We start from the raw sequence: 27,807 nt of genomic DNA on the forward strand, positions 1-27,807 counted from the left end.
ACTTCATCAGATGCGTGCACACACACAAACACACACACAGAGATGGGGGCTGCCATACCAACTCTAACGAGGCAAATCAATTAAAGTGGGCTATTATCAGCAAGAGGGAAAAAAACTTTTGTAGTGGTAATCAGGATGGCACATTTCAAACAGCTGACAAGAAGGTGAGAGTAACAATAGGGGGAAAAATTAGCATGGGGAAATAGTTTTAGTTTGACCCACCCACTCCCAGTCTTTATTTAGGCCTAATTTGATGTTGTCCAGTTTGCAAATTAATTCCAGTTCTGCAGTTTCTCGTTGGGAGTCTGTTTTTGAAGTTTTTTTGGTTGAAGAATTGCCACTTTTAGGTCTGTAACTGAGTGTCCAGGGAGGTTTAAGTGTTCTCCGACTGGTTTTCGAATGTTATAATTCTTGATGTCTAATTTGTGTCCATTTATTCTTTTGCATAGAGACTGTCCGTTTTGACCAATGTACATGGCAGAGGGGCATTGCTGGCACATGATGGCATATATCACATTGGTAGATGTGCGGGCAAATGAGCCCCTGATAGTGTGGCTGATGTGATTAGGTCCTATGATGGTGTCCCTTTAATAGATATGTGGACAGAGTTGGCAACGGAGTTTGTTGCAAGGATAGGTTCCTGGGTTAGTGTTTTTGTTGTGTGGTTGCTGGTGAGTATTTGCTTCAGGTTAGGGGGCTGTCTGTAAGCGAGGACTGGCCTGTCTCCCGAGGTCTGTGAGAGTCCCTTCAAAAACAGAGTCCAACGAGAACTGGTCGCAGTATTGACTCACCAATGCCATATACAGAGATAAAAATCACCTCCTTATTCCCACTCACTACTGCCCTTTCGTAGATCCAAAGGATTACAGTAGTCCTTTTTTGCCACAGCACTGCACTGGGAGCTCATGTTGACTTGCGTATCCACTATGACTTCTAAATCCTTTTCAAAGTCAATGCTTTCCATAATACAGTTCTCCATTCCATGGCGCACAGCACTTTTTGTTCCTAGATATATGACCATGCACTTTGCTGTATTAGAGAAAGCTATTTTATTCAGTTTTTAAAGCTGTTCATGTCTATTTTTATTTATACTACAAAAGGTAATACCAAAATCATACCAAATTTTAACTGAAAATTTCTACAATTGGCTACTCAAATCTTCCAAATGTTTATAGAACAGAGCTAATTTGGTACATAAAAAGTTATAACAGCTTTCCAAAAATCTCCCAAGCACATATCATAAGGTTAATTACATACTGACCTAGTACCAGAAACAACTACTTTTGATGAGATTACAAATATTTACACTGCTAGTGGCACTACAATACCTCAGGCACAAGGTACACTAAAATTAAAAATTCAAGATACATAGGTTAGAACTTCAATAAATATGTTCTACAAGTAAAATATGATAGGACACATTTGATTTTTAAGTAATTCTGACACTAACTAGCTATCATTTTATTATTTGTTTTACAGTAGCACTGAGAGGTTACAACTGAGATCAAAGCCACAGTGTGGGAAATACTATACAGACACATAATAAAAGAGACAATCCCTGACATAAAAAGGGTACAATTTAAAGACACAAGACAGATGATGAATGAAAAAGAAAACAGAAGCTCTGAGAGATGAAGCGACTTGTTCAAAGTCGTAAATCCAGTCAGTAAAAAAACCCGGGAATGCATTACATTACACTATACATGACTTTTCCATTATACGTTATACATATACATTACATATATATATGACTGGAATATTTGTATAGAAGGGCACAGCTTGCTCAGAAAGGGCAGGCAGGGAAAAAAGGGAAGCGATGTTGCCTTGTTTATCCAAGATGTATAGGAGATGGACTTGTTAAAAGTCTCTTGGTAAGAAAAAAAAGGGGTAAAAAACAAGGGTGATGTCATGTTAAGCATCTACTATAGGCCACTCAACCAGGAAGAAGAGGTGGATGAAGCTTGTTTTAAATTAACAAAATCATCCAAAGCATAGGACTTGGTAGTGACGGGGTACTTCAACTACCAGACATCTGTTGGGAAAATAATATGGCAGGACACAGATTATCCAACAAGTTCTTGGAATGCATTGGAGATCATTTTTTATTTCAGAAAGTGAAGAAAGCTACTAGAGCAGAGGCTGTTCTAGATTTGATTTTGACAAATAGGGAGGAACTGGTTGAGCATTTGAAAGTGAAAGGCAGCTCGGATGAAGGTGACCATGATATGGTAGAGTTCATGATTGTAAGGAATAATAGGAGGGAACACAGCAGCATAAAACAATGGAATTTAAGAAGGCCGACTTTAGCAAACTCAGGTAGGTTGTAGGTAAGATCCATTGGGAAGCAAGTTTAAGGAGAAAAACAGTTCAAGAGAGTTGGCAGTTTTTTTTAGAGAGACATTATTAAAGGCACAAAAGCAATGATCTGAAACTCAAGTGTCCTACAAAAAGTGGAAACTAGGTTAACTTAAAAAGGATGAATATAAACAAACACCACAAGCATATAGGGACAAAATTAGAAAGGCCAAGGTACAAAACAAGATTAAACTAGCTAGAGACATAAAGGGTAACAATAAAACATTCAACAAATACATTAGAAGCAAGAGGAAGACCAAGGACAGGGTAGGCCTGTTACTAAATGAGGGGGAAAAACAATAACAGAAAACGTGGAAATGGCAGAAGTGCTACATTGACTTGTGTGTTTCGGTTTTCACCAAAAAGGTTACAAGAGACTGGATGTCTAACATAGTGAATACCAGTGAACACAAGGTAGGATCTGAGGGAAAAAGTTAAAAATTACTTAAACAAAATGAGATGTCTTCAAGTCACCAGGGCTTGATGAAATAGCTCCTTGAGTATTCTAGGGTGTAACTGAGGAGATATCTGAACCATTAGCAATTATCTTCGAAAACTCATGCAAGACTGGAGAGATTCCATAGGATTTGAAGAGGGAAAAATATAGTGCTGATCTATAAAAAAAAGGGGAATAAGGACAATGCAGGGAATTACAAACCAGTCATCTTAATTTCAGTACGAGGAAATATAATGGAGCAAATAATCAAGTAATCAATTTGCCAATACCTAGAACAGGGGTTCTCAAACTTCACTGCACTGCAACCCCCCCGACAACAAAAATTACTACATGGCCGCAGAAGGGGGGGGAACCAAAGCCTGAACCTGCCTGAGCCCCGCTGTCGGGGGGGGGGGGGGGGGGGGGGGGGGGGGCAGGGAAAGCTGAAGCTCCAGGGCTTCAGCCCCGGATGCGGGGGCCTGTAACCTGAGCCCCACCACCTAGGGATGATACCAAAGCCTGAGCCCTGCCACCCAGGTCAGAAGCCCTCAGATTTCAGCTTTAGCCCTGGACCTCAGCAAGTCTAATGCCAGCCCTGGCGACCCCATTAAAATAGGGTTGCAACCCACTTTGGGGTTCTGACCCACAGTTTAAGAACTGCTGACCTAGAAGATAATCAGGTGATAAGTAAGAGTCAGCATGACAAACCAACCCAATAGCTTTTTTTGACAGGGAAACAAGCATTGCAGATGTGAGGGAAGCAGTAGATGTGGTATAACTTGACTTTAGTAAGGCTTTTGATACTGTTTCACATAACCTTCTCTAAACAAACTAGAGAAATTCAGTCTAGATGGAGCTACTACAAGGTGGGTGTATAACTGGTTGGAAAACCATTCCCAGAGAATAGTTATCAGTGGTTCACAGTCAAGCTGGAAGGGCATATTGAATGGGGTCCTGCAGGTATCAGTCCTGGGTCCGGTTCTGTTCAATATCTTCATCAATTATTTAGATAATGGCAGAGAGAATATACTTATAAAATTTGTGGACAATACCAAGCTGGGAGGGGTTGCAAGTGCCTTGAAGGATAAGGTCAAAATTCAAAATGATCTGGACAAACTGGAGAAATGGTCTGAAGTAAATAGGATGAAATTCACTCTACTCCGCGCTGATTAGGCCTCAACTCGAGTATTGTGTCCAGTTCTGGGCACCACATTTCAGGAAAGATGTGGACAAATCGGAGAAAGTTCAGAGGAGAGCAACAAAAATGATTAAACGTCTAGAAAACATGACCTATGAGGAAATACTGAAAAATTACATTTGTTTAGTTTGGAGAAGAGGATAACTTCTGAGGATAGGACAAGAAGCAGTGGGCTTAAATTGCAGCAAGGAATGTTTAGGTTGGACATTAGAAACACTTCCTAACCTGTCAGGGCAGTTAAACACTGGAACAAATTGGCTAGGGACGGTGTGGAATCTGTGTCATTGGAGGTTTTTAATAGGTTAGACCAGTGGTTCTCAAACTTCAATGTACCACAACCCCTTCTGACAACAAAAATCACTACATGACCCTAGGCAGGGGGCGGAACAAAGGTGTGGGGAGCTCGGAGCCTAATCCTGAGACTGTGCCCCTGCCACTCCAGGCTGAAGCCCTCAGGCTTGGACTTCAGCTCCAGGTGGCAGGGCTCATGATTCAGTCCCAGACTCCAGCAAGTATAACGCTGGCTCTGACTTTGGAGTCCCACCCACAGTTTGAGAACCGCTGGGTTAGACAAACACCTGTCAGGAATGGTCTAGTTATTACATAGTGCCTTGAGTGCAGAGGACTGGACTAAACGACCTCTCAAGGTCCCTTCCAGTGCTATGCTTCTATCATTATACTTATATTACAAAAGTACATAGGAGCCCTAGTTATGGACCAGAACCCTAATGTGCTAGGCACTGTTCAAATACAGAACAAAAAAACAGTCCTTGCCCCAAAGAGCTTACAATCCAAGCATAAAATGAGATAACAGATATACTTCGGAGTCTGTTTTCTGTCTAAGGAAACAATGAGACAATATTAGTCAATGTGATAGGCGGTGATCTCATTGCACCAATGGCCTATGAGTTTTTTGTGGGCAACTACAGAAAAGGAAAGTGAAGATAATCAAGTACTTTTGTGGATATTTAAGGGGAACTCTTCCCAAATGTGAGAAGCGGCTTAGGAGAGAGCATGAAGAAGCTTGTTTGAAAGTTTAACAAGAGGGTGACAGAATCTGGCATCAGGACTCTAGACCATGTTCACAGAAAGCAGTTCAGTATACACACACACACACACACACACACACTACTCCCAAGGAATAGCTGTTACAAGGAAATAAGACCAACTTGAATGTGAATTAAAGCTAAACATATATATACAAATATGCTAAAATAAGAATACATATTTAATGTATAGCTTTAAGATCCCATTCAAGTAAATGGTAACACTGTCAATCACTAATGGCAGTAGAATCAAGTCCTTTACAGAAATAAAGCAAATTACAAAACACCCAACCAGTTAAAGAGAGGCTATACTGTACACAATGTTGTAACAAAGGAGTTCATAGGGCAAACTGGGGTGGAAAAATGGTCTTTGCACTTCCCAATCTTGGCCCATTCCCTTGGCATAAGAGAACAGTCTCAAAATTGCTCTAAGTCATTTCAGTTATCAGAGGTAGTCGGGGATCATTAGGGTGCAAGAAAACTAATCAAGCCCTACTTTTGCCAGCCCACCCCCACTCCCAACTGTGCGGTAGTTGGGAAGATGACAACACAGATAGTGATAAACCTACCCATCAATATAAAATATTCTCCCTATATGCTTCAAGGCAGCAGCAGCATTTTCTCGGTTTTCTCTTCCCAGGGCCTCATGACTTGCTAAGCGTGAGCACTTTTCACTGCTCTACTGTAGTCTACTAGAATCCACACTGGCAACATTTGGACTAATCCTGAAAACAGATTAACACCTTTCAAGACGAGGCCTTAATAATAATAATAATAATAATAATAATGTCTGGTATACATCTTTCGTAGCATCAATAGAGGTGCATGGTTGAAGGCAGGTAGGAACATTATGCTAGGGCACGAGTCACCAAGACATTTGGAACAAAAGTTCTTGAGCAGTTTAAGCCCCTGCCTGCACTATAGGACAAGCAGCCGAAGACACTAAGATAACGCTCTTCCGGCACAGGTATTGCTTTCGTCTTGTGCATTTAATACTTTCAATGGAAGGACCCACAAAGAGAAAAATGATGGTGTTGGCCTGAGTGCTGCATACTTGAAGCCTGCAGAATTTCCTTGCCTCGCTCTTCCTTGGTTAGGGAAAGAACAACAGAGAATAACCCATCTCCTATAGCCTGCGAAGAGACAAAGAAGATGAACTCCCCACTCGCACAGGGAAGAAGATGCAATCAGTTTTTTATCTCCACCATAGTCTATGAGGAGAGAGTGAAAGAATTCTCTCAAGATGCCCAGTGAGAGGAATCTGAAGTCTAAGCAGGACTCAAAGAGTATGTCTATACTGCAATGTAAGTCCATTCTTGAATCTGGGCTCAAGCCTAACCCCACTTGTGTCTAGACTGCAATCATGTTAATGCTGGGCTTGTGGGATACCTGCAGGTCTGGAAGGTCCAAGCTAGAGTTAAGCCAGGATCCAAGCCCTATTGCTTTGCAATGTAGATGCAGCCATGCTTGACTTGGGTCCCAGGAATCAGCCAGAAGTATCCCACAATTCCATGAGACAATTTCTTTAGTTCTCATAGACTCAAAGGTCAGAAGGGACCATTCTGATCATCTAGTCTGACCTCCCACATGATGCGGGCCACAAAACCTGACCCACCCACTTCTGGAAGAATTCTCTCCCTTGACTCAGCTGTTGAAGTCCCCAAATCATGATTTAAAGACTTCAAATCGCTGAGAATCCTCCAGCAAGCGACCCCTGCCCCATGCTGCGGAGGGGTGCGAAAAACCTCCAGGGCCTCTGCCAATCTACTCTGGAGGAAAATTCCTTCCCAATCCCAAATATGGCAATCAGCTGAACCCCGAGCATGCGGGCAAGATTCTCTAGCCAAACCCTCTGGAAAAAGTTCTCTGTAGTAACTTTTAATATCCCATCATTGACCACTGTTACTAATTACCAGCGGTGGCACCTTATTGACCTATTGACCAAAATCACTTTATCCCATCAAACCATCCCCTCCATAAATTTATCAAGCTTAATCTTAAAGCCAGAGAGGTCTTTCACCCCCACTGTTTCCCTCGGAAGGCTGTTCCAAAACTTCACCCCTCTGATGGTTAGAAACCTTCATTTAATTTCAAGCCTAAACTTCCCAACGGCCAGTTTATATCCATTCGTTCTCGTGTCCACGTTAGTACTGAGCTGAAATAATTCCTCTCCCTCCCTGGTATTTATCCCTCTGATATATTTAAAGAGAGCAATCATATCCCCCCTCAGCCTTCTTTTGGTTAAGGTAAACAAACCGAGTTCTTTCTATCCCAATAATCTCCAATCCACTATACTGAAAATGGAAGCCATCCCCATTTTGCAAACCAGCAGCAGCTCAAGTCAGGGTTAACCCATTCTCTTCTGATCTGCTTCCTGGTAATGTGAAGGATGGGCAGTAAAGTTTTCCCATAGTGCAACATAGTCCTAGAGCTAGAGTGGTCAGATTTTGGAGGAAAGCACTAGGGACTCTGGGATATGGTTACTTTATTTTGGGTCTGTGCACTGCAACATCGATGCCAGAGCCCTAGGTTCGAGCACAGGTTAGAAAACTCTTAAAGTTAAAAATGTAGACAGTCAAGCCAAGGGTTCCTTAACATGGGTCAGCTGACTTGAGTCCCACCAACCCTGGGCTTAGGTTGCAGTATAGACATACCCTCAAATACATGACAGGGAGAGCATATTTGTGAAGTGACTGAGTACTGGCATAGCGAGACTGAGGGGCGGGTGGATACATGGTGGAAGCAAAGGGTGAGAGATATGTATTACTGCTGTACATGATTTTCTTAGCAACCTGAGAAATTTGCACAGCAAGGGACACACCCAAAGCTTTGCCTACCATACACATTCTTTCTTAGGCCTTTTTTTATACAAGGGAATTGACTGGCACAGCTACTCCGATATAACTGTTCCGGTATAAATTTAGCTATTCTAGAATAATTCCCCATGTGGACACACTTCTGAAATAAAAGTGATTTTATTCCAGAATAATTACTCCACTCTGTAACTTTATTCAGGAACAATATTCACAAGGGAGCTACACTAGAATAGCTACGCCTCTCAATTTCCTTGTGTAGACAAGCTCTTAGTTATCCAATTACCATTAAATGAATCCATACCTCAGATTATACATGGTCAGAAATGCATTTTTTTAAAGTGAACATTGTTAGAGAACTAAATAAGCTGGTAAAGCAATGAAGAAAGAAGGTTAAGGGAGCCGATGAAAATGGGACAGCAGGGCTCCACAATGTCAAAACCTTATTGCCATCCTAAAAATCTATACTTAGTAACGAAAGAATCAATCACAGAATATTGATAGTACATTTATGTAAGCTGCAGAAACACCATCTAAAGCCTGCTTATTCTAATTATCTTCAAATGTCTCAAGTTTCACACTTCACATTTTTGTACTTGTCTCAAATGACAAATTCCTGTGAAAGATCTACAATTAATGACTCCTCACTGATGGCTAAATTCTTCCCTACAAAGGTTACTCCTACATAAAGTGGTGGAAACTCCATGAATTTCACCTGAGTATCCTGATAATGCTGCCATTAGGGAGACAGGATTTGCCCAGAGACACACAGGAAGTGAGTCATTCTAGTCCTTATCAAGCAGGTTCCCAGGGAGGGTTGGCAATTTCCCTGACAGAACTAGATTAGGACAGGGTGGTGGTAAATAGTGGCTTAAAACCAGTTCAAACCAGGAAACTGGGGAAAATAACTGCATCAGTGTCCGGCAAGTTCAACAAGCATAGAATGACTCTTTTCAAACCTTGGATACATCCATTCAAAACTGAGGTATAGGCTCAGTCTATCCACTACATCAAAGCTGGTCTTCTGCCAGAATGCTGCATGGCCAAATGGACCTGGCCTAATAGCTTACAATTCTGCATTACTATCATTTTCATATAATTGAATGGGTTGTTGGTTTTTTTACTTTTGTTATACAATATTGAAAACTGAAATGAGTCATATGTATAGCTTCCTTGAGAAAATACTGAACCAAAATATACACATTCCCATGTTCAGTATTATAATTACATATTAGTATGACACCCACCACAAATTTAAGTTTCTATTTGTACAACCCTAATATAATCCACGAATCTACTGCCTTATGTAACCACAACTTGAATATGTAACTAAAACTAAGTGTAATATGGTATGCATTAATGAAACAGTTTTTTAAAACAGAAAATGCTGTAAACGGGGACTAAGTAGTTTTTTCATAATTTTACCTGCTTAAAAATCTCCTCTGGTGAATACTATGCCATCACGGTTCCCAAAGTTTTTTCTGACAGAGGCCACTGATCTCTCGCTTTGCTGATAACAGAACTTCCTCAAAATCCATGATGACAGGGGCTTCACTGACTATGACTACCCAAAAATAAACAAACTCTCAATTGGGTATTCCAAACTGTGCATGTCTGCATAACTTGCACTGGTCTCCCCCATAGATTTGGGGGAAGTAATACAAATATTAAATAAAAGCTTGTATTTTCCTTTAACTCTTATACCAAAGACATAGTAGTGGCTATGTGTAGTACTAGTTATATAGAAAATAATGGTTCCTTAAGGAGATTTCAGTCTTTTTAAGAACAATGTATTTTTACCTGGAATTTCAAATTTGGTAAAACATTACTACATATGGGTTGTGAGGATGACTGCATTACTCCCAAATGCCGGTGAACGCAGGTATTTTCAAACAACAACAAAAATAAATCTTTATGCAACTTGCTTCAGCCTAGGTTTGCCACTGTTTAAATTTTTCTCTTTTTCTAATCACAGCATTAAAAGTTATTATAATCTTATGTTCCAGATTTTAGAAGAGACATTAACGCTTAGCTACACAATCAATTAAGTAAATTAGTTAGCAACATAAGCAATGTCAGCTATATACCATCTCAAACAGCAATCTTATAAAATACATCAAATTTACAATGCTTAGCTTTAATATACTATGTGCATCTCATAATAGTGTTACTACTTACAACTATCACAAGTACTATGTGAGAATTCACCCCATAAAGGAAGTTAAAATGAAACCCACAGTACACAAAACAGTTTAGTTCTGCTGTATAAACAGAAATAGCAGCTACATCTCAATTATATTTTAAAAGCTTAAAGCATTTAAGTGCTACTTTATTGGTCAGTGATACTGCACCTTCTACATTCCTCACTACTTCCCATGTTGCCTCAAAACAGTGAAGTTATTCACTTGCCAAAAAGTATAAAACAGATATTAAACACAGTAAGTGAAGATGTCTTCCCTACAACAAGATTTTTCTCTGCCCATAAAAGGTACCAGCTTTCCTGATAATATCAACTTGTTCAACTTTGTAACAGACCAGAGACAGGTGTGTGCAACAACATATTACAGCAAGTAATTATTGCCACACTTTGCAAGTGTTGAAACATGCTGTTGCAATATCTGCACTCTGAAACTAAGAGTCATCCAATTCATCATATAAAATTTTACACACATACAATTCACACATACACCCAGAATAGATTACCCACAGAGATTTTATATATATATACATAAATTAGCAATTATTTAAAATATTCATCTCTTTTAGCTTGGTTTGAAAGGTGTGTTCTGTCACAGTTTAAAAAAATATGCATCCCATTGTTAGCACATTAAAATTTCACAATACACTCTTTATTAAGTTCTCAGCAGGTGATAATTTTATAACCCTTTCAGTAATGGATGCTTTTTTGTTAAAAAGGTGCATCTATAACTGATCATATACAAGCAAAATCCAGTTTTCCTTTTAAACAACTTAGCAACCAAACTTGCATGCTACACAGTTGAAAAATAATAAAGGTTATATTTCTGGGAACATTTTGTTATAATGTATCTGGATTTGTAAATGGACATTTTGCAACTAATGTATGAACTGAACTCAGTACTGCAAAAGTCATATCAGAAAAATAAGAAACACATTAGCCAGAACAATCTCGAGCACCGAACTGTATAAATTCTGATAAGAGTATTTAGTGTATAAAATATTTCTCATTCATTCCTTATGCTTTATAAAACTATCAGAAGTACAGGCTATAATTAGTTGTATTTTTTATACGATCTTTTCAACTAAATTTGAAAATTAAAAGCCCAAGAGGAATTTAATTTTATTTTTAGTTTTATTGCTTTTTTTTTTTTCTTTCTTGACTAACAATTAGACCCCAATTCTACATAAGCAGATCAGCTTGCAAACCCTTGTGTTCATGTGGAGCCCCACTGATTTCAACAGGTGCCCATGTGGATCAGATTGCATGACTGCAGCCTTGGATTGTACATTTTTTTCCCATCCCTCTTCCCTATGACACAGCTTTGTCTCTCTTCCCTCCCTGACCCTCACTTCCTTCATTATATCTTTATCTTTTCTCTCTCCAATATCTACCACAGTTAAAAAAATAAATAAAATAAGAACCACTGTTTCTTTAACTGAAAGGGGGGGACATATTCCCAGCAGCACAGATTTCTCATCTTAGACATCTTATATCCTCTGGTCAAGGGTTGGATATAATTCTATCTGTAGTCCATCAATACTAGTTACCCAAAGGGGACTGAGTATAGTTCAAGAGACAACTTTGTCCCAACCTAATATCCATCGATATCGAATTCATTCTCTGGAAAGGGCAGAAGTACATTTTTAATTATGGTCTATGGTTACAGCGGGAGTTGTATATTCCCCTCAACCCACAGCAGATGTCCAGTTGATAGATTGAAGATCGAATATGGCCCTTAGATAGCAACTACTAACATAGTTAATGAAGCTACTGAGCTATTCAGGATACTTTTAGGATGAACTCCATTTCTTCCATTTACTTTGACATTTATGCATGCAAGCACCCAACTTGCATGTACAATTGCAGTACCTCCATGCACAAATTAGATGTATAAATGCACACCTAAATTATCTGAAATTACAGCATTTAAAACATTGTCCATCAGTAAGCTCCAGCATTAATGAGGTGGCTCAGTCCCCTCAATGTTGTTTGACGCTAAAGCCTGATCTACATTACAGAGTTAAGTTGACGCAAGGCAGCTTACGTTGACCTAATTATGGAAGGGTCTACATTAAAATTTTGCTCCCGCCAACAAAACTGCCCCGCTATACCGACTTAACTCCACCTCCACAAGAGGTGCAGTCAACGTTGATGTAGTTAGATTGATGCAGCCTCACTGTAGACACTGTATTGCTTATAATCAACTGTTTCTGGCTTTCAGAAGCCATTCCACAATGCCCCACGCTGACAGTATAATCAGTACAAATGCTCCTGGTCAGATCGCACTCTGCCAACACAAGGAGCAAAGCGTAGACACACACAAGCAATGTAATTACTGCAGCAGCTATATGCGGACATTAGTTAGTTTGACTTAATTTTGTAGTATAGGCATGGCCTAAGACAGTACAACACTGCTTCACCTCCAAAGAGTTGTGACCAAACACCAGACAGTTATTGTATGAAATATAAGGAGGGAAAACAATTTTTTAAATGAAAACTTTTAATCTAGAGAACACTTATCCAATATCCATGCAGACCAAGTGGGCCGGAAGTTTTATATCTTCATATTAGATTAACAAAAAAGAGTGGGGTAACCCTGTTAGTCTCCTCTCTGTGTGTCCCGATTATCTGTCACTTGCAGAACACCCTCAGCAGATGGGAAAGATCATCCCTTTGCCTCTATTTATACAACAGAACATGAAACAAAGAGCATGCTAATTTCATTTTGCTTGTGAGACAGTTCCTGGATTCCCCAGAAAGACACAAAATTACAGTAAATTCAACCAGCTACACAGGTAGTATGTGCCAATCTTATGAAGTAATTTGGTTTTCATTTACTTTTATAAAGTGCCATTTGCAAAGGATCACTAATATTAAGTTAAGTGAAGTGGGAAGGAACCACTAAACCGAAAAACACAAAAAAGCTTTTAAAATGTACTGTAATGTTGCAAAGAAGAAGAAATCACACACAGAAGAGTGACTTGCATCTAATTCTTATGCTATATAGTTTCATATTAGTTATAATATACATGTATTTCATGTTCTTGAAATAAGTGTTCAACATCTACATATCAGACCTCAATTCTCTAAAGAGTTACTGAGTTTTATGTATGTGGAGTACCCTCATTGGCTTCTATGGGACCACTTACACGCATAAGTGTTTGCAGTGTTAGGGTTGCTAAATGAGGACTGTTCTCACTGCTTATGGCTTCACAACTTGAATTACGACATTAGCCCGAACCCGAGGATAGTATTTTATCTAAAATACTAAGCCACGGGATATAGGCTCCCATATATACGATATCCAAAGATTCTTGTAGTGCTCATCAACATGACATCTAGAGACCAAACACAAGTCAACATCAATACTGTATTTTCAGTCTGATATAGCTTTAAAGAATTGAGACCGGTTTTATATTTACAGTACAGTGTGATGTCAAGCTATCGTAATACAATATACCTTTACAGAAGTCAAATGTTTTGAAACAATTTTAATTGCTTAAGTGCTGCAAACAACTATTTTATTAAAATATAAATATGAGCAGTGATGAAACACCAGAGGAAGCCAGATGCATAGGCAAGTGCCTTTTACTGAAAATGCCATGCAACTGACCTTAGATATTCTTACCTCAGGAAATGAAAGTCAGTGCCTCCAAACTGATTTTAGAAGCAACTAGGTCACAAAAGCTGAATACAGTAAGATGACAGTAAGTGATGTAAATAGTGGAACTTTTTCAATTGGACAATAATACAACCAAACCAAAACAGTACAAAATATATGGTGTTCTCTTTACATCAGGACTGAGAAGTCTGGTGATATGACAAACTGCCTAAGCTCAGATACCCTGGTCTCTTTTGACGATTAAACACTTTATATAATCACACGTAGGAAATTTCTGTTGTGATTTATAGTATTGTGAGTTTTTTATGGTAATACTTTATGGTACTGTGTTCCAAAACAGTGAATGCACTCAATCACTGTTGTTTACAGGATTTAATTAGATGTGTATGATATATTTTTGTGGGTCTATACAAGTTTGCCACACCGTTCTCTGTATTCTTATAAAAACGGCCCTACTCGGTCAGACCAAAGAAAATATCCTTCTTCCGACAGTGGCCAGTGCCAGGTGCCCCAGAGGGAATGAACAAAACAGGTAATCATCAAGTGCTCCATCCCCTGTCATTCATCCCAGCTTCTGGCAAACAGAGGCTAGGGACACCATTCCTGTCCATCCTGGCTAATAGCCATTGATAGACCTATCCTCCATGAATGTATCTAGTTCTTTTTTGAACCCTGTTATGGTCTTTGTCTTCACAATATCTCTGGCAAGGAGTTCCACAGGTTGACTATGCATTGTGTGAAGAAATACTTCCTTTTATTTGTTTTAAACCTGCTGCCTATTAATTTCATTTGGTGACTCCTAGTTCTTGTGTTATGAGAAGTAGTAAACAACACATCCTTATCTACTTTCTCTACATCATTCATGACTTTATAGACCCCAATCATATCTCCCCATAGCCATCTCTTTTCCAAGCTGTAAAGTCCCATTCTTATTAATCTCTCCTCCTATGGAAGCCGCTCCATACCCCTAATCATTTTTGTTGCCCTTTTCTGAACCTTTTCCAATTCCAATATATCTTTTTTGAGATGGGGCGACCACATCTGCACACAGTATTCAAGATGTGGCATACCATGGATTTATATAGAGGCAATATGATATTTTCTGTCCTATTATCCATCTCTTTCTTAATTATTCCCAGCATTCAGTTAGCTTTCTTGTCCGCCGCTGCACATTGAGTAGATGTTTTCAGAGAACTATCCACAATGACTCCAAGATCTTTTTCTTGAGCTAATTTAGACCATCATTTTATATGTATAGTTGGGATTATGCTTCCAATGGGCATTACTTTGGATTTATCAACATTAAATTTCATCTGCCATTTTGTTGCCCAGGCATCCAGTTTTGAGAGATCTTTTTGTAGCTCTTCGCAGTCTGCCTGGGTCTTAACTACCTTTAGTAATTTTGTATCATCTGCAAATTTTATGAATATGTTGAATAGGACTGGTCCTAGAACAGACCCCTGGGGGACACCACTATTTACCTCTCTCCATTCTGAGAACTGACCATTTATACCTACCCTTTGTTTCCTATCTTTTAACCAGTTACCAATCCACAAGAGCACCTTCCCTCTTATCCTGTGGCAGCTTACTCTGTTTAAGAGCCTTTGGTGAGGGTCCTTGTCAAAGGCTTTCTGAAAATCTAAGTACACTCTATCAACTGGATCCCCTTGGTCTGCGTGCTTGTTAACCCCCTCAAAATTTTATCGTATATAAAATGATTGATTATTCAGCTATACATGTATTCATATATATGTGAGTGTCCCAATTATAGCACACAACCTAATTCTGAATATTTGATAACATGGGTACTTAGTTACATCTGTATGTAGGAATAAAACTGTACCTATTACTTAAGTTACTCAAAACAGGAAAGATGTATAACAAACTCTACTGGAATGAGAATCAAACACCATACATGCACCCACTTTGAACAAATCTTTCAATCTTCTTTTTTACTCATGATAACCACACACCTACAACTACACCTTTTAAGGCGGTGATAGTCCGACTCCCGACTGACCTCAGCTGTTTGGTTGATAGCGTCTCCAAGTGTTAGGGAGACCAGATTTATCTCATGCCTCAGTCACTGGGAAGCTCCCTTACTTAGGCCCTGGCCCGAGTCTTCCCCTTTCCGGGGAGATAGGATCCGCAGCACCTTACTCCCAGGGGTTTGGGGGAGAACTGAGCTCTTGCAGACCTGGGGGCTCTTACTCCCGGTGACCCGCAGCCAGAGCTGTGGAGACAGACGGCCCCCGGGGGCAGGCCCCGGCAGCCCCCGAGTCACTGCGTTCGGGAAGGTTATTGCAGCTGTCAGAGCGCGTCTTCCTCTCCCCGGGAGCGCCAATGTCCCTGCGGGGAGGCAGCGCCCGATCGCCCCGTCTCCACCGGGACCGGCAAGCTGAGTAGGGGGGGGGGGAGGCCGTAGAGCACGGTTGGCTCTGGAGCCAGGAGTCCAGGCGGACGCCATACTAGAAACTAAAATGGCTGCCCCGGGGAAGGGAGCTCAGCTCGGGCCGTGAGGGGCTGCGCCTCCACCCGCCTCACCGACAAGGGACGTCGCCTCAGCGGGCACACCTCGGACAGGTAGCGTTCCGCGCAGGCGGCCTCGGGGACTGGCAAGCTCCATTGGCCAGCCCCCCCACCTAGAGCTCGGCCCACTCGCTCCCCGCCCCTGGAGCCCAGCCCCCCGCGCAGCTGGAGCCGGTTCCCCTTGTGGAGCCTACCTGGAGCTCGGCCCGCTCCACCTCCCAGTGCGCCCTCTCCATCTCGAAGCGGGCCCACTCGTGCTGGATGTAGTGCAGGATCCCCGGGATGGTGTAGTGCTGGGGCCGGGACAGCTCCGCGCGGTCCCCCGCGTCCTGACCCGGCGCAGCCGCCGGGACCTGAGGCTGCTGCCCCCCTCCGCCGCCTCCGGCCCCCACGCAGCCCGCGCCAGGCTGCACATTCATATTCCCCCCTGGCTGCGGCGGCGGCGGCTGCTGCGGTCTCGGAGCGGCCGCCATCCCGCCTCCGACTCCGGGGTGCTCGTCCATTGTCTGCGGGGAGCCCTCCTCCTCCTCGTCGTCCCGCTGCGGGCCTGGGGCAGGGGCGTGGGGAAGCGGCGCTGGCTGGGGGGAGGAGGAGGGGTCGGGACGGGCCCGGAGAGGAGGGGGAGGCTGCGCCGAGCAGTATCCGGGTGTCAGAGCAGCGCCGAGCCGCCGCCGGCCGCCATTACAGTCTCCGATCCATCTCACACCCACCCACTGCGAAGGGGGGAGGAGCAGAGAGCCGCGCGGGGCGTGCCGGGAAACAACCTCCCTCCCAGCCGAGCCCGCTGACGTGCGCATGCGCACTGGAGGTGTGGGGGGGGAGCAGGGGACCTGGGCGGGCGGTGCTGCAGCTGGGGGTGTCTGTCTGTTCCCACCGGACCCGCCCAGAGAGCAGGGGGCCAGGGGCGGCGCCGCTCCAGGCACTGAGTAAGTGACATAACAACAACAGGGGCTGCTAGTGCACAGTCGCTAGGACAGTAGCTGGTGGTGCTGCTTCGTCCGGCCTGATTCAGTGTCAGGTGGTCCCCTGCTCCCACCAGCCCGGGGGGGGGCTTCGATCCGCTCTGCCCAGGCGTGGCTGGGGTGGGGTTTGTTTAAAAGACGTGCCAGCAGCCTCTTGTGGGGCGGCGGGGGTCTTCCTGCCCCCCCAACCACCCACGTGGGCACGGGGCGCCCCTGCGGTTTGTCGGGTTAAAACGGTGTCTGGGCTCGCAGGTTCCGCCAGCCGCAGATTCCTCACATTGCTGTCGCATTCTTCCGATGTTGACAGCCAGTGTCGGGGCCTCCACGCAGGCCCGGTTCCCTCCGGGGTAGGGGAGGCTCTGGCTTTGCCGTTCCTCCTCATCTTCCTGTTTTGTCACCCAGAGGGGGTGAAGGAACAGATGTATTCAGGCTCGTGTCACATTGAAACAGAGAGCAAAATGAAACTTAAGGCAGGTAAAATTTAGTGCGAGTGCAGGGAAGAAGTTTGTGACAGTACCGGAGTCCCCCTGTAGCCAAGGGAAACAGTGGGAGCTCTTCCACTTGGACTGGTTAAAACGGGAGGGTTAGAGAGACAAAGTGGGTGAGGTAATATCTTTTATTGGACCAGCTTCTGTTGGTGAGGGAGACAAGTTTTCCATCTTACACAGAGCTCTGCTTCAGCTCTGGGACACTTACTCAGTGCCATAGCTAGGGTGACCAAAGGTCCTGATTTTATAGGGACAGTCTTGATATTCAGAACTTTGTGTTATAGAGGCACCTATTACCCCTCACTCCCCCCTCCCAATTTTTCACACTTGCTTTCTGATCACCCTAGTCACGGTTAAGTACAGGATGGAACCGATTGTTTAGCATAAGTAATTAACACATATTTTAAGGGACCGTTCAAGCTTGTCTCGTTCACCAACAGAAGTTGGTCCAATAAAAGATATTATTTTTCTCTCTAATATCCCGGGACCACCATGGCTTACAACAACACTACCTAAAACTGGACCAGACACAGCTGTAGCAAAGAGTGGCTACATAGCTTTATTGGCCCTCTTTCTTATAAGGAATAATACAAAAGCAAACATGCCCCAAAATATAGGCTGTCTGGAAATAAACTTTTACAAAACAAAAGGGCACTAGAAATGTGATTTTAATAGCAATGGAAACAGAGGTGGTTGGGGGGATGGGACAGCCTGGTAAACAAAAACATACCCTGCTAAATTTGAAACTCACACATTGCAGCATTCTGCTAGTATATGAGAACTCAAAACTGAAGTGTACTTGAAACTGACTAGTGACAGAAGTGAAAGTGTGTATCATTTAATTCATTCTTAGCTGAATTAAAAAAAACTGATTTACTTTTCAGTAATTTTGCAATTATTTCTCTTTTAACAATATAATCTGCTATTTGTTTTGTAAGTAAGGAGATTATTTCTTTTGACTATGCTTTTTAAACTGACAATGAAACTTAATTTTACACACCTGCCACATATCATTCATGAAGGGACAAACTGATTTTGAATTAGTTTTAAAGCAACTCTTTAAAATATCTTAATGATGAAGGATTTCTGCAATGTGATTCAATGAGGCAGTTATTTTTTATTTGTCGTCTACTTCATTCAGAACTCTTCACAGTAAGGAAATCTTGAAAAATGTACCTACTTGCTACAACTAGTTCAGTTTGACCAGTGAAATAGCAACATTCAGAGCTTTAGTGTAGGTAAGGCCAAACTGTCACAGGCTCATTGCGCTGAAATTCAACAATTATGTTGATTACATAAACCTAAAGGGATTTTAACTATCCTGTCCTACTTGACAACTCATTGCATGTCACCCATAATTAAGCAAGGTAGGGTGTTCCTCCCACCCTCCTTACATAAACAGTACTTTCTTTAACATTTTCCATCAGTAGATTATCTGGAATTGGATCAGTTGCTCAAACTGGACAGTTTTGTTTTTTTAATTTTATCTGTCTGCTTCCCTGCCTGCCTCCTCTGGTCCTCCAGTATTGACCTCCTCTGTCTCACCCTTGATGACTCTTCCTAGTTGGATGTTAAAGGGTATGTCTACACTACGGGATTAATCCGAATTTATATAATTCGAATTTGGGAAACAGATTGTATAAAGTCGAATGTATGCGGCCACACTAAGCACATTAATTCGGCGGTGTGCGTCCATGTTCCGGGGCTAGCGTCAATTTCTGGAGCGTTGCACTGTGGGTAGCTATCCCGTAGTTCCCGCAGTCTCCCCCGCCCATTGGAATTCTGGGTTGAGATCCCAGTGCCTGATGGGACAAAAAACATTGTCTCAGGTGGTTCTGGGTACAGCCTCACCCCTCCCTCCCTCCCTGCATGAAAGCAACGGACGGCAGACAACCATTTTGCGCCTTTTTTCCTGGGTGAACACTGCAGACTCCATACCACGGCAAGCAGGGAGCCCGCTCAGCTCAAGACAGCAGTCATGAACATTGTAAACACCTCGCACATTCTCGTGGAGTTTATGCGAGCCAGGACCAGAAAAACGAGGCGAGGAGGTGGCGGCGACGGCAGCGCAGCAACAAGCGTGATATGGACATGGACATGAACACAGAATTCTGTCAAACCACGAGCCCCAGTGCTTTGGAGATCATGTTGTTAATGGGGCAGGTTCTATCCATGGAACGCCGATTCTGGGCAAGGGAAACAAGCACAGACTGGTGGGACCGCATAGTGTTGCAGGTGTGGGACGATTCCCAGTGGCTGCGGAACTTTCGCATGCGTAAGGGCACTTTCATGGAACTTTGTGACTTGCTGTCCCCTGCCCTGAAACGCCCAGACTACCAAGATGAGAGCAGCCCTCACAGTTGAGAAGCGAGTGGCGATAGCCCTGTGGAAGCTTGCAACGCCGGACAGCTACCGGTCAGTCGGGAATCAATTTGGAGTGGGCAAATCTACTGTGGGGGCTGCTATGATGCAAGTAGCCAAAGTAATCACTCAGGTGCTGCTACGAAAGGTAGTGACTCTGGGAAATGTGCAGGTCATAGTGGATGGCTTTGCTGCAATGGGATTCCCTAATTGTGGTGGGGCGATAGATGGAACCCATATCCCTATCTTGGCACCGGAGCACCAGGGTACCCAGTACATAAACCGCAAGGGGTACTTTTCAATGGATCACAAGGGACGTTTCACCAACATCAACGTGGGCTGGCCGGGAAGGGTTCATGACGCTCGCGTCTTCAAGAACACTGTTCTGTTTAAAGGGCTGCAGCAAGGGACTTACTTTCTGGACCAGAAAATAACCGTTGGGGATGTTGAAATGCCAATAGTTATTCTTGGGAACCCAGCCTACCCCTTAATGCCATGGCTCATGAAGCCATACACAGGCAGCCTGGACAGGAGTCAGGAGCTGTTCAACTATAGGCTGAGCAAGTGCAGAATGGTGGTGGAATATGCATTTGGCCGTTTAAAAGGTCGCTGGCGATCGTTACTGACTCACTCAGACCTCAGCCAAACCAATCTCCCCATTGTTATTTCTGCTTGCTGTGTGCTCCACAGTCTCTTTGAAAGTAAGGGCGAGACCTTTATGGCGGGGTGGGAGGCTGAGGCAAATCGCTTGGCTGCTGATTACGCGCAGCCAGACACTAGGGCGATTAGAAGAGCACACCAGGAAGCGCTGTGCATCAGAGAAGCTTTGAAAACCAGTTTCATGACTGGCCAGGCTACAGTGTGAAATATCTGTTTGTTTCTCCTTCATGAAAACCCGCCCCCTTTATTGACTCATTCTCTGTAAGGAACCCAACCTCCCCCTTCCCCCAGCTTGATTTCAAACCAAATAAAGTCACTATCGTTTAAAAATCATTTATTCTTTATTAATAGATTATAAAAAGAGGGAGGGAACCCGGGTGGGGTTTGGGAGGAGGATCGGCGGGAAGGAAAAGGCCACTAAAAAAAGGTTAAAAAAATGACAGCCTTTTGCTTGGGCTGTCCACTGGGGTGGAATGGGAAGGTGTACGGAGCCTCCCTCCCCGCGTTCTTACATGTCTGGGTGAGGAGGCTATGGAACATGGGGAGGAGGGAGGGGGGTTATACAGGGGCTGTAGTGGCACTCTGTTATCCTGCTGCCGTTCCTGAAGCTCCACCAGACGCCGGAGCATGTCTGCTTGCTCACGCAGCCCCAGCGTTGCATCCTGCTTCCTCTGATCTTCCTGTCGCCACCTCTCATCTCGAGCGTCTCTCCTCTCCTCACGTTGGTCCCTCCTGTCCTCACATTGGTCCCTCCTGTCCTCACGTTCACTGGCTTCTTTCCTATACTTTGAAACCGTGTCCTTCCACTCATTCAGATGAGCTCTGTCACTGCAGGTGGATTCCATGATTTCTGCGAACATCTCGTCTCGCGTCTTCTTTTTCCGACGCCTTATCTGTGATAGCCTTCGGGACAGAGGAGGGAGGCTTGAAGAATTTGCAGCTGCTGGAGGGAGGGAAAAAGGAGAGAATTTTTTAAAAAGATACATTTTGCAGAACAATGCTTATACTCTTTCACGGTGACCAACACTATTCACATTACATAGCACATGTGATTTCTGTGCAAGGTCACATTTTGCCTCTTAATATTGAGTGCCTGTGGCTTTGCTGCTAGAAATCACAGACGCAGGTCCGGGCAACAGAATTCAGCTTGCATGTGGCCATGGTAAGCCATTGTCTTTCGGCTTCTGCGCCCTCCTTTCCCACATACCAAGCAAAGCCCGTTGAGTGCTGTGGTTTTCCTGTTAACATTCAGCAGCAGAAAACAAACTAACCACCCCCGCCCTCCAATTCTCTGGCTGATCGCTTTATCCCTCCCCCCACCGCGTGGCTGGTATCAGGGAAGATCCCTGCAGGAACCAAACTAACACCCCCCACCCCACCATGAATTCTCTGGGATGATCGCTTTACCCCTCCCCGCCACCGCGTGGCTGGTATCAGGGAAGATCCCTGCTAGCCACATGCGAAAAGCTCTGGGCCAATTCCCCCCCCCCCCCCCACCTTCTGCGCTTGGCTAACTGCAGGGAAGGATTTCTTTTCAGCCACAGGCAAACAGCCCAGTAGGAACTGCCACCTCCCCTTAATTAAATTCCTGTATTTCAACCAGGTTACCATGAGCGATATCACTCTCCTGAGGATTACACAGCGAGATAAAGAACGGATGTTGCTTGAATGCCAGCAAACACCGGGACCATACGCTGCCAGGCTTTGTCATGTAATGATACCAGATTACTTGCTGCAAGCATGGCGCGGTCAAGTGTCCTACCATGGAGGACGGAATAAGGCTGCACTGCCCAGAAACCTTGTGGCAAGGCTTTTGGAGTACCTCCAGGAGAGCTTCATGGAGATGTCCCTAGAGGATTTCCGCTCCATCCCCAGACACGTTAACAGACTTTTCCAGTAGCTGTACTGGCCGCAAATGCATCCCAAGTCCTCAGGGCAAAGTAATCATTAAAAACCCTTGCTTTTAAAACAAGTTTTATATTTTAAAAGGTAAACTCACCTGAGGTCCCTTCCATGGGGTCGTGGTCTTGGTTACTGGGTTGGGAGGGTACTTCAGTCAGGCTGAGAAAAAGATCCTGGCTATTGGGGAAAATGGAGTGCTGGGTGCTCTCTGCAAGCTCGTCCTCCTCCTCTTCCCCGTCCGCAGAATCCTCAGGTGTAGCTGATGAAATTATCCCCGCCTCAGAATCCACGGTCCGAGGTGGGGTAGTGGTGGCGGCCCCCCCTAGAACTGCATGCAGCTCGTCGTAGAAGCAGCATGTTTGCGGCTCTGACCCGGAGCGACCGTTTGCCTCCTTTGTTTTTTGATAGGCTTGTCTGAGCTCCTTGACTTTCACGCGGCACTGATCTGAGTCCCTATTGTGGCCTCTCTCCATCATGCCCTTGGAGATTTTTTCAAAAGTTTTTGCATTTCGTCTTTTCGAACGAAGTTCTGCTAGCACTGAATCCTCTCCCCATATAGCGATCAGATCCAGTACCTCCCGTACGGTCCATGCTGGTGCTCTTTTTCGATTATCGGCCTGCATGGTTACCTGTGCTGATGAGCTATCTGTGGTCACCTGTGCTCTCCACACTGGGCAAACAGGAAATGAAATTCAAATGTTTGTGGGGCTTTTCCTGTCTACCTGGCCGAGTTCAGATTTCTGTCCAGAGCGGTCACAATGGTGCACTGTGGGATAGCTCCCAGAGGCCAATACATCGAATTGCGGCCACTCTAACCCTAATTCAAAATGATAAAATCGATTTTGGCGCTACTCCGCTCGTCGGGGTGGAGTACAGAAATCGATTTAAAGAGCCCTTTATTTCAAATTAAATGGCTTCGTTGTGTGGACGGGTGCAGGGTTAATTCGATTTAACGCTGCTAAATCCGAATTAAAGTCGTAGTGTAGACCAGGCCAAAGTTTCAGTTGTTTTGCTAATTCCTTTCTGGAATGCCCGCCTCAGCCATTGAGTCGCTTCCTCTTAAAGCTTCACCTTAAAACCTTCATGGTTGCTTTAGCCTGTGCTAAACCCAGCTCCCCTTTCCATATTAGCAGATTCTTCAGTTCTCCACTGACTGTAGTTATTAATCTGCAAGAATTCATATTTAGCCAAGTCAGCCTTTATCTCTTACTCAACTTCATCTTTATGTGATGTTTTCCCCTTTCAAGTCCCTGGATCAAACTATGTTATCTGTGATATCTTTCTGCATCTCATCATAAAGTATTCTGTGGTACTACATGTGAAGGGCCTAATATATATGTAAAAAAAGTATTAAGGTAATTTTAAAGAATTAATCTCCGTGTTTAAAACTGAAACGAGGGGAAGACAGTGAGATCTCAAACAAATTTCAATCGTTATCAGTATCTAGGGAAGAGTGGGAAAGATTATTGCTCTTAAAAATATGATTAACTCTCTGGCAATGTCAGTACATAATTTTGAGATCCTGTGGTTTCAGTGTTGTTTCAATAGACATGCAGTGCTCCTTGGTAGTTAAGAAGCTAGGATAAACTTTTTGCTCCTTGCTTCTTCCCTGATTTCCCTAGATTAGTAGGGACTTTTGGGGTTTGGGATTTTCTTGCAAGTACTTGGTCCTCAAGTTGAAGGCCATGTCTTCTCCACCTAAGGCTACACAGAAGTTACTCCAGCACCACAGGTGTTGTAACTCACATAGCAGTAGATGAGGATGGTGACTATGTCAAAAATTACTATTATTGATAAATATTAATAATGGTGCATGATGCTTTCAGAGACTTGATAACAAAGTCTTACTCCTGGGTTAGATTCAAGACTTGCAGAAAAAAGGGAGATTTACGTGAGCTCTCCTTCCTCACTGTACACTTTCCTTTCTTTTGGTAATAAGATCATAGCCACATGGTGTGATTTCTAAAGAGTTCTCAATATAAAGTCATTTGTACATCAAACTTATTTACTCTCACCATTTCATTTGCTTTTGCCTTCCAGATTCTCACCTTGGCACAAGCCATTTTTTAACCTTTTCCCTTCATCTATTCCCTCTCCCCCACCCCCAACTCCACAATTTGTCCTTACCTCTTATTCATCTAGACTAGTGGTTCTCAAAGCCGGTCTGCCGCTTGTTCAGGGAAAACCCCTGGTGGGCCCGGCTGGTTTGTTTACCTGCCGCGTCCTCAGGTTCGGCCGATTGGGCTCCCACTGGCCGCGGTTCGCTGCTCCAGGCCATTTCCTACCTTTCTCTTGCTGATTTTGTTCCCCAAATCATCATGCATGAGTGTATATGCTCACCAAGTACATAATGAAAACACAGCCCCTCCAAAACACCATATAACTAAGTATTTTAAAAAATGGGAGGGGGGCAAACCAACAAGATGTGTATTTTGTGACTTGTGCTCCTATGTGAGTTAGGCACTTCTGCAAATCTCACTCTTAGGCAACTAAATATGGATTTAAGAGCCAAACAGTTTTCTATTTTTGAAAAATGTTGGTCTTATTTAGTTATATACATAACAGGTTAATAGGATTTTTTACATACCCATCATAAACCATGGCAACAATCTCCCGATATCCAGTGTCCACCTATGTAACAGCAATCAGCCAGTATTCAAATAGTAAAACACAAGATCTTGGAGAAGAACTGGCAGAGATTCAGAATGTAAATTTGAAGACAATATAGTGCAAGTACAATGGAAAAGGAAATTCTAAAGTGTTGCCCACTTCTCATTACTGTAGTTGCCCACAGCAAAGAGAATAACAGCAAACTATAGAGAACAAGGAGAACACCAAGTCATTTGGATAACTTATTGTAAACGCAAAATCACACACAAATAAAGGAAGATGAAAACACAGCCCTGGGCAAATTGAGAATTATTTAAATGCCTCAAAATCTGTGCTTGTTCCAGGATTTTCTTTTGTTAGATAACATGAGTCAGTGACTGATTGTGACCTATTGCTAGATTGATGTATTAATAGTTAGACCATAGAACAGCCAAATTGGAGTGTAATTAATTCATTGATAAAAGTACTTACCATGCCAGAATCCCAAATGGACAAGGGATGGAAAGAGAGGTTCAGAAATAAGCAATACTGGACCAAAACACACTAATCAGAAAACTTGTCTAAAAGTGGACATTTCCATTAGGTTTTCAAATTGGTATTTTACATACATGTTGTGCCCCTTTAAGGTGGTTAATCATTCCATGGAAGCAGCAACAGGCAAAAAAAATTTAACTGTGGAGAGCCTATCAGGTAAATTGTCACAGCAGCAGTAATAAATATATTGTACAGGAGCCTGCAGTGATGTACCAATGCATCTTGTATCAGCCAGTGATAATGCTGTTTTGGGGGAAGAGAGAGGAAATATTGTATTTCATAAATACAATTCTTCACCTGAATAGAATCTCAATGCTTTATTGCTTTTGTTTTAAGGTATGTTAACTTATGCTTTAAAGCATAAGAACCTTTAACAATAGCATTAAGTTTAAATATTAGCATAACTTTGAGTAGTGTAAAACTAAAAACTAAAGATCATGATTTTATGTATTAAAGCTAAAGCATGTTTAGTTGAACAATTAAGTAAGGGATAGGCTTACAATTCTAACATTTATTTTTAATTTTTTTTTAAGTAGTCTTGTAATGAAGCATTAATGGAATCTCATTTCACAGTTGAGTAATTTCTTATTCACATTTTAATTGTAAGCCCTAAAGTACTGTATTGCAAAAAAACCCCAAAAAACAAACAAAACAAAACCACCACACTTTGTTTTAGAATATGAAATAACTAAAGTGATCCTGGACATGAGGCCACCAAAGTGGCTTCAGGTTACATACAGACATCTGATTTGAATAAAAATTATATTAACACATAGAGACTTCCCTGAGGCAGCCTCAGGCTGTGTTCAGTTTTTGTATTTTATTTATTAGACGTACCAAGGGATATTGGTGAAATATTTGACAAAATAAATTGCAGAGAAGTTTTTGCTTCAAGTGATTAACGAGTGTTTGAAGATGATGTACTTGCGTTAAAATACATTCTTTAGTGCACAGGAAAGGTACTAGATTGGTAGCTCTGGTGATTTAAGTGCTTCTTTGGTTGCACAGAACAGATACTATTCAGGAAACCATAGTGCAGGCTTTGCCCTTCCAAGATGTCTCAACCACTATCTGATTAGACCATCTTTAGTTTTCTGTGTTAACCACTGACGTGGACTGAGTTCAGGCCAAGGTTTCGTAATGCTCCATGGTTTGCATGCCCTACCAGTCTTGCACTTGGAGTCACTTATAATACCTCTTAGGTAATATCTCCAAGAGATGTTCTACGAGGCTGTACTCTTTTAAACAGAGTGTAACAAAGGGTACTTAGATTACTGCAGTTACAGTAATTAATTTATTTACTGTATACACCCCACTGTGTTATATCAAAAGGCATAATGCTGAGGAAATACAGAAGGGAACCAAGGTATCCTCCTTATTAAATCATTGATGAAGATAATTTGTTTTAAGGGAAAGGTTACAGATATTTCTCACCTTTCTGATTATTTTTTTAAAGTCACTGTTCTGTCTCTTACAAGTTGTCTTGCATTCTCTGTGTCATCAGGTTTTGCTTCTCATGAAATAGAAATCAACACAAAGAAAATACCTGCCTTCATTCCCTTTCTGATGATCATGTTACCTTAATATTTCCCATATTTGTCAGAAATTATCTGAGTCTTTTGAGAGGAAGATGGAATATACAATGGTAACTGCATTAGTCCATTTTCATGCTGATGGTAAACAAAGTGTTTTATCCCAGGCACATTTTACACATTTTTACCCTCTTATTTGCCTTTGTTTTTCCCCCTCTTTCTTTGAGCTGATAACCCAGCTAGCATCTGATTAGATCATAATGGGTATATCCTATTTACTTATGTTTCTGAGTTTCCAAAGCAGTCCAGGTACTGCTATCAGAAACCATTAAAGCTGCTTAACAACCCCCTACTTATGTATGTGATTGTGTTTTGTACAACGTGATTCTTTCTGGATTAGAGAGAGAGCTTGTTCATAAAATAGACCCATTTTTTAAGAAGTCCAGTTCTGTTATGAGAGGGATTTTTATGAATTAAAGTACCAGTTGCAGTGGTGGTTTTCATGATGTAAACAATTGTCCAATGGAAACTGAACTAAGACTGCCAACTCACTTCTAGG

General features: G+C 42.7%; 2 protein-coding genes across 8 annotated transcripts in view; one reads left to right on the forward strand and one right to left on the reverse strand.

Annotated features, from left to right (window-relative positions):
• Positions 1-16,893, reverse strand: part of STRN3 (striatin 3) — a 105,559-nt gene extending 88,666 nt beyond the window's left edge. For all 3 annotated transcript variants that reach the window (XM_054028093.1, XM_054028091.1, XM_054028090.1), the window contains exon 1: positions 16,394-16,893. In XM_054028093.1, coding sequence (XP_053884068.1) covers positions 16,394-16,702 — 309 coding nt within the window. In that variant the 5' untranslated portion in view covers positions 16,703-16,893. The remainder of the gene's footprint in view (positions 1-16,393) is intronic.
• Positions 15,772-27,807, forward strand: part of AP4S1 (adaptor related protein complex 4 subunit sigma 1) — a 36,530-nt gene continuing 24,494 nt past the window's right edge. For 2 of the 5 annotated variants that reach the window (XM_054028094.1, XM_054028095.1), the window contains exon 1: positions 15,772-16,253. The gene's annotated coding sequence lies outside the window, so the exon portion shown is untranslated. Of the gene's footprint in view, positions 16,254-17,031; positions 17,126-27,807 lie in introns of those variants that run through there. The other 3 variants (XM_054028097.1, XM_054028096.1, XM_054028098.1) reach the window with 2 other exon arrangements.

The sequence above is a fragment of the Malaclemys terrapin genome, chromosome 4, assembly GCF_027887155.1.
Source record: "Malaclemys terrapin pileata isolate rMalTer1 chromosome 4, rMalTer1.hap1, whole genome shotgun sequence".
Classification (NCBI taxonomy): Eukaryota; Metazoa; Chordata; order Testudines; family Emydidae; genus Malaclemys; species Malaclemys terrapin.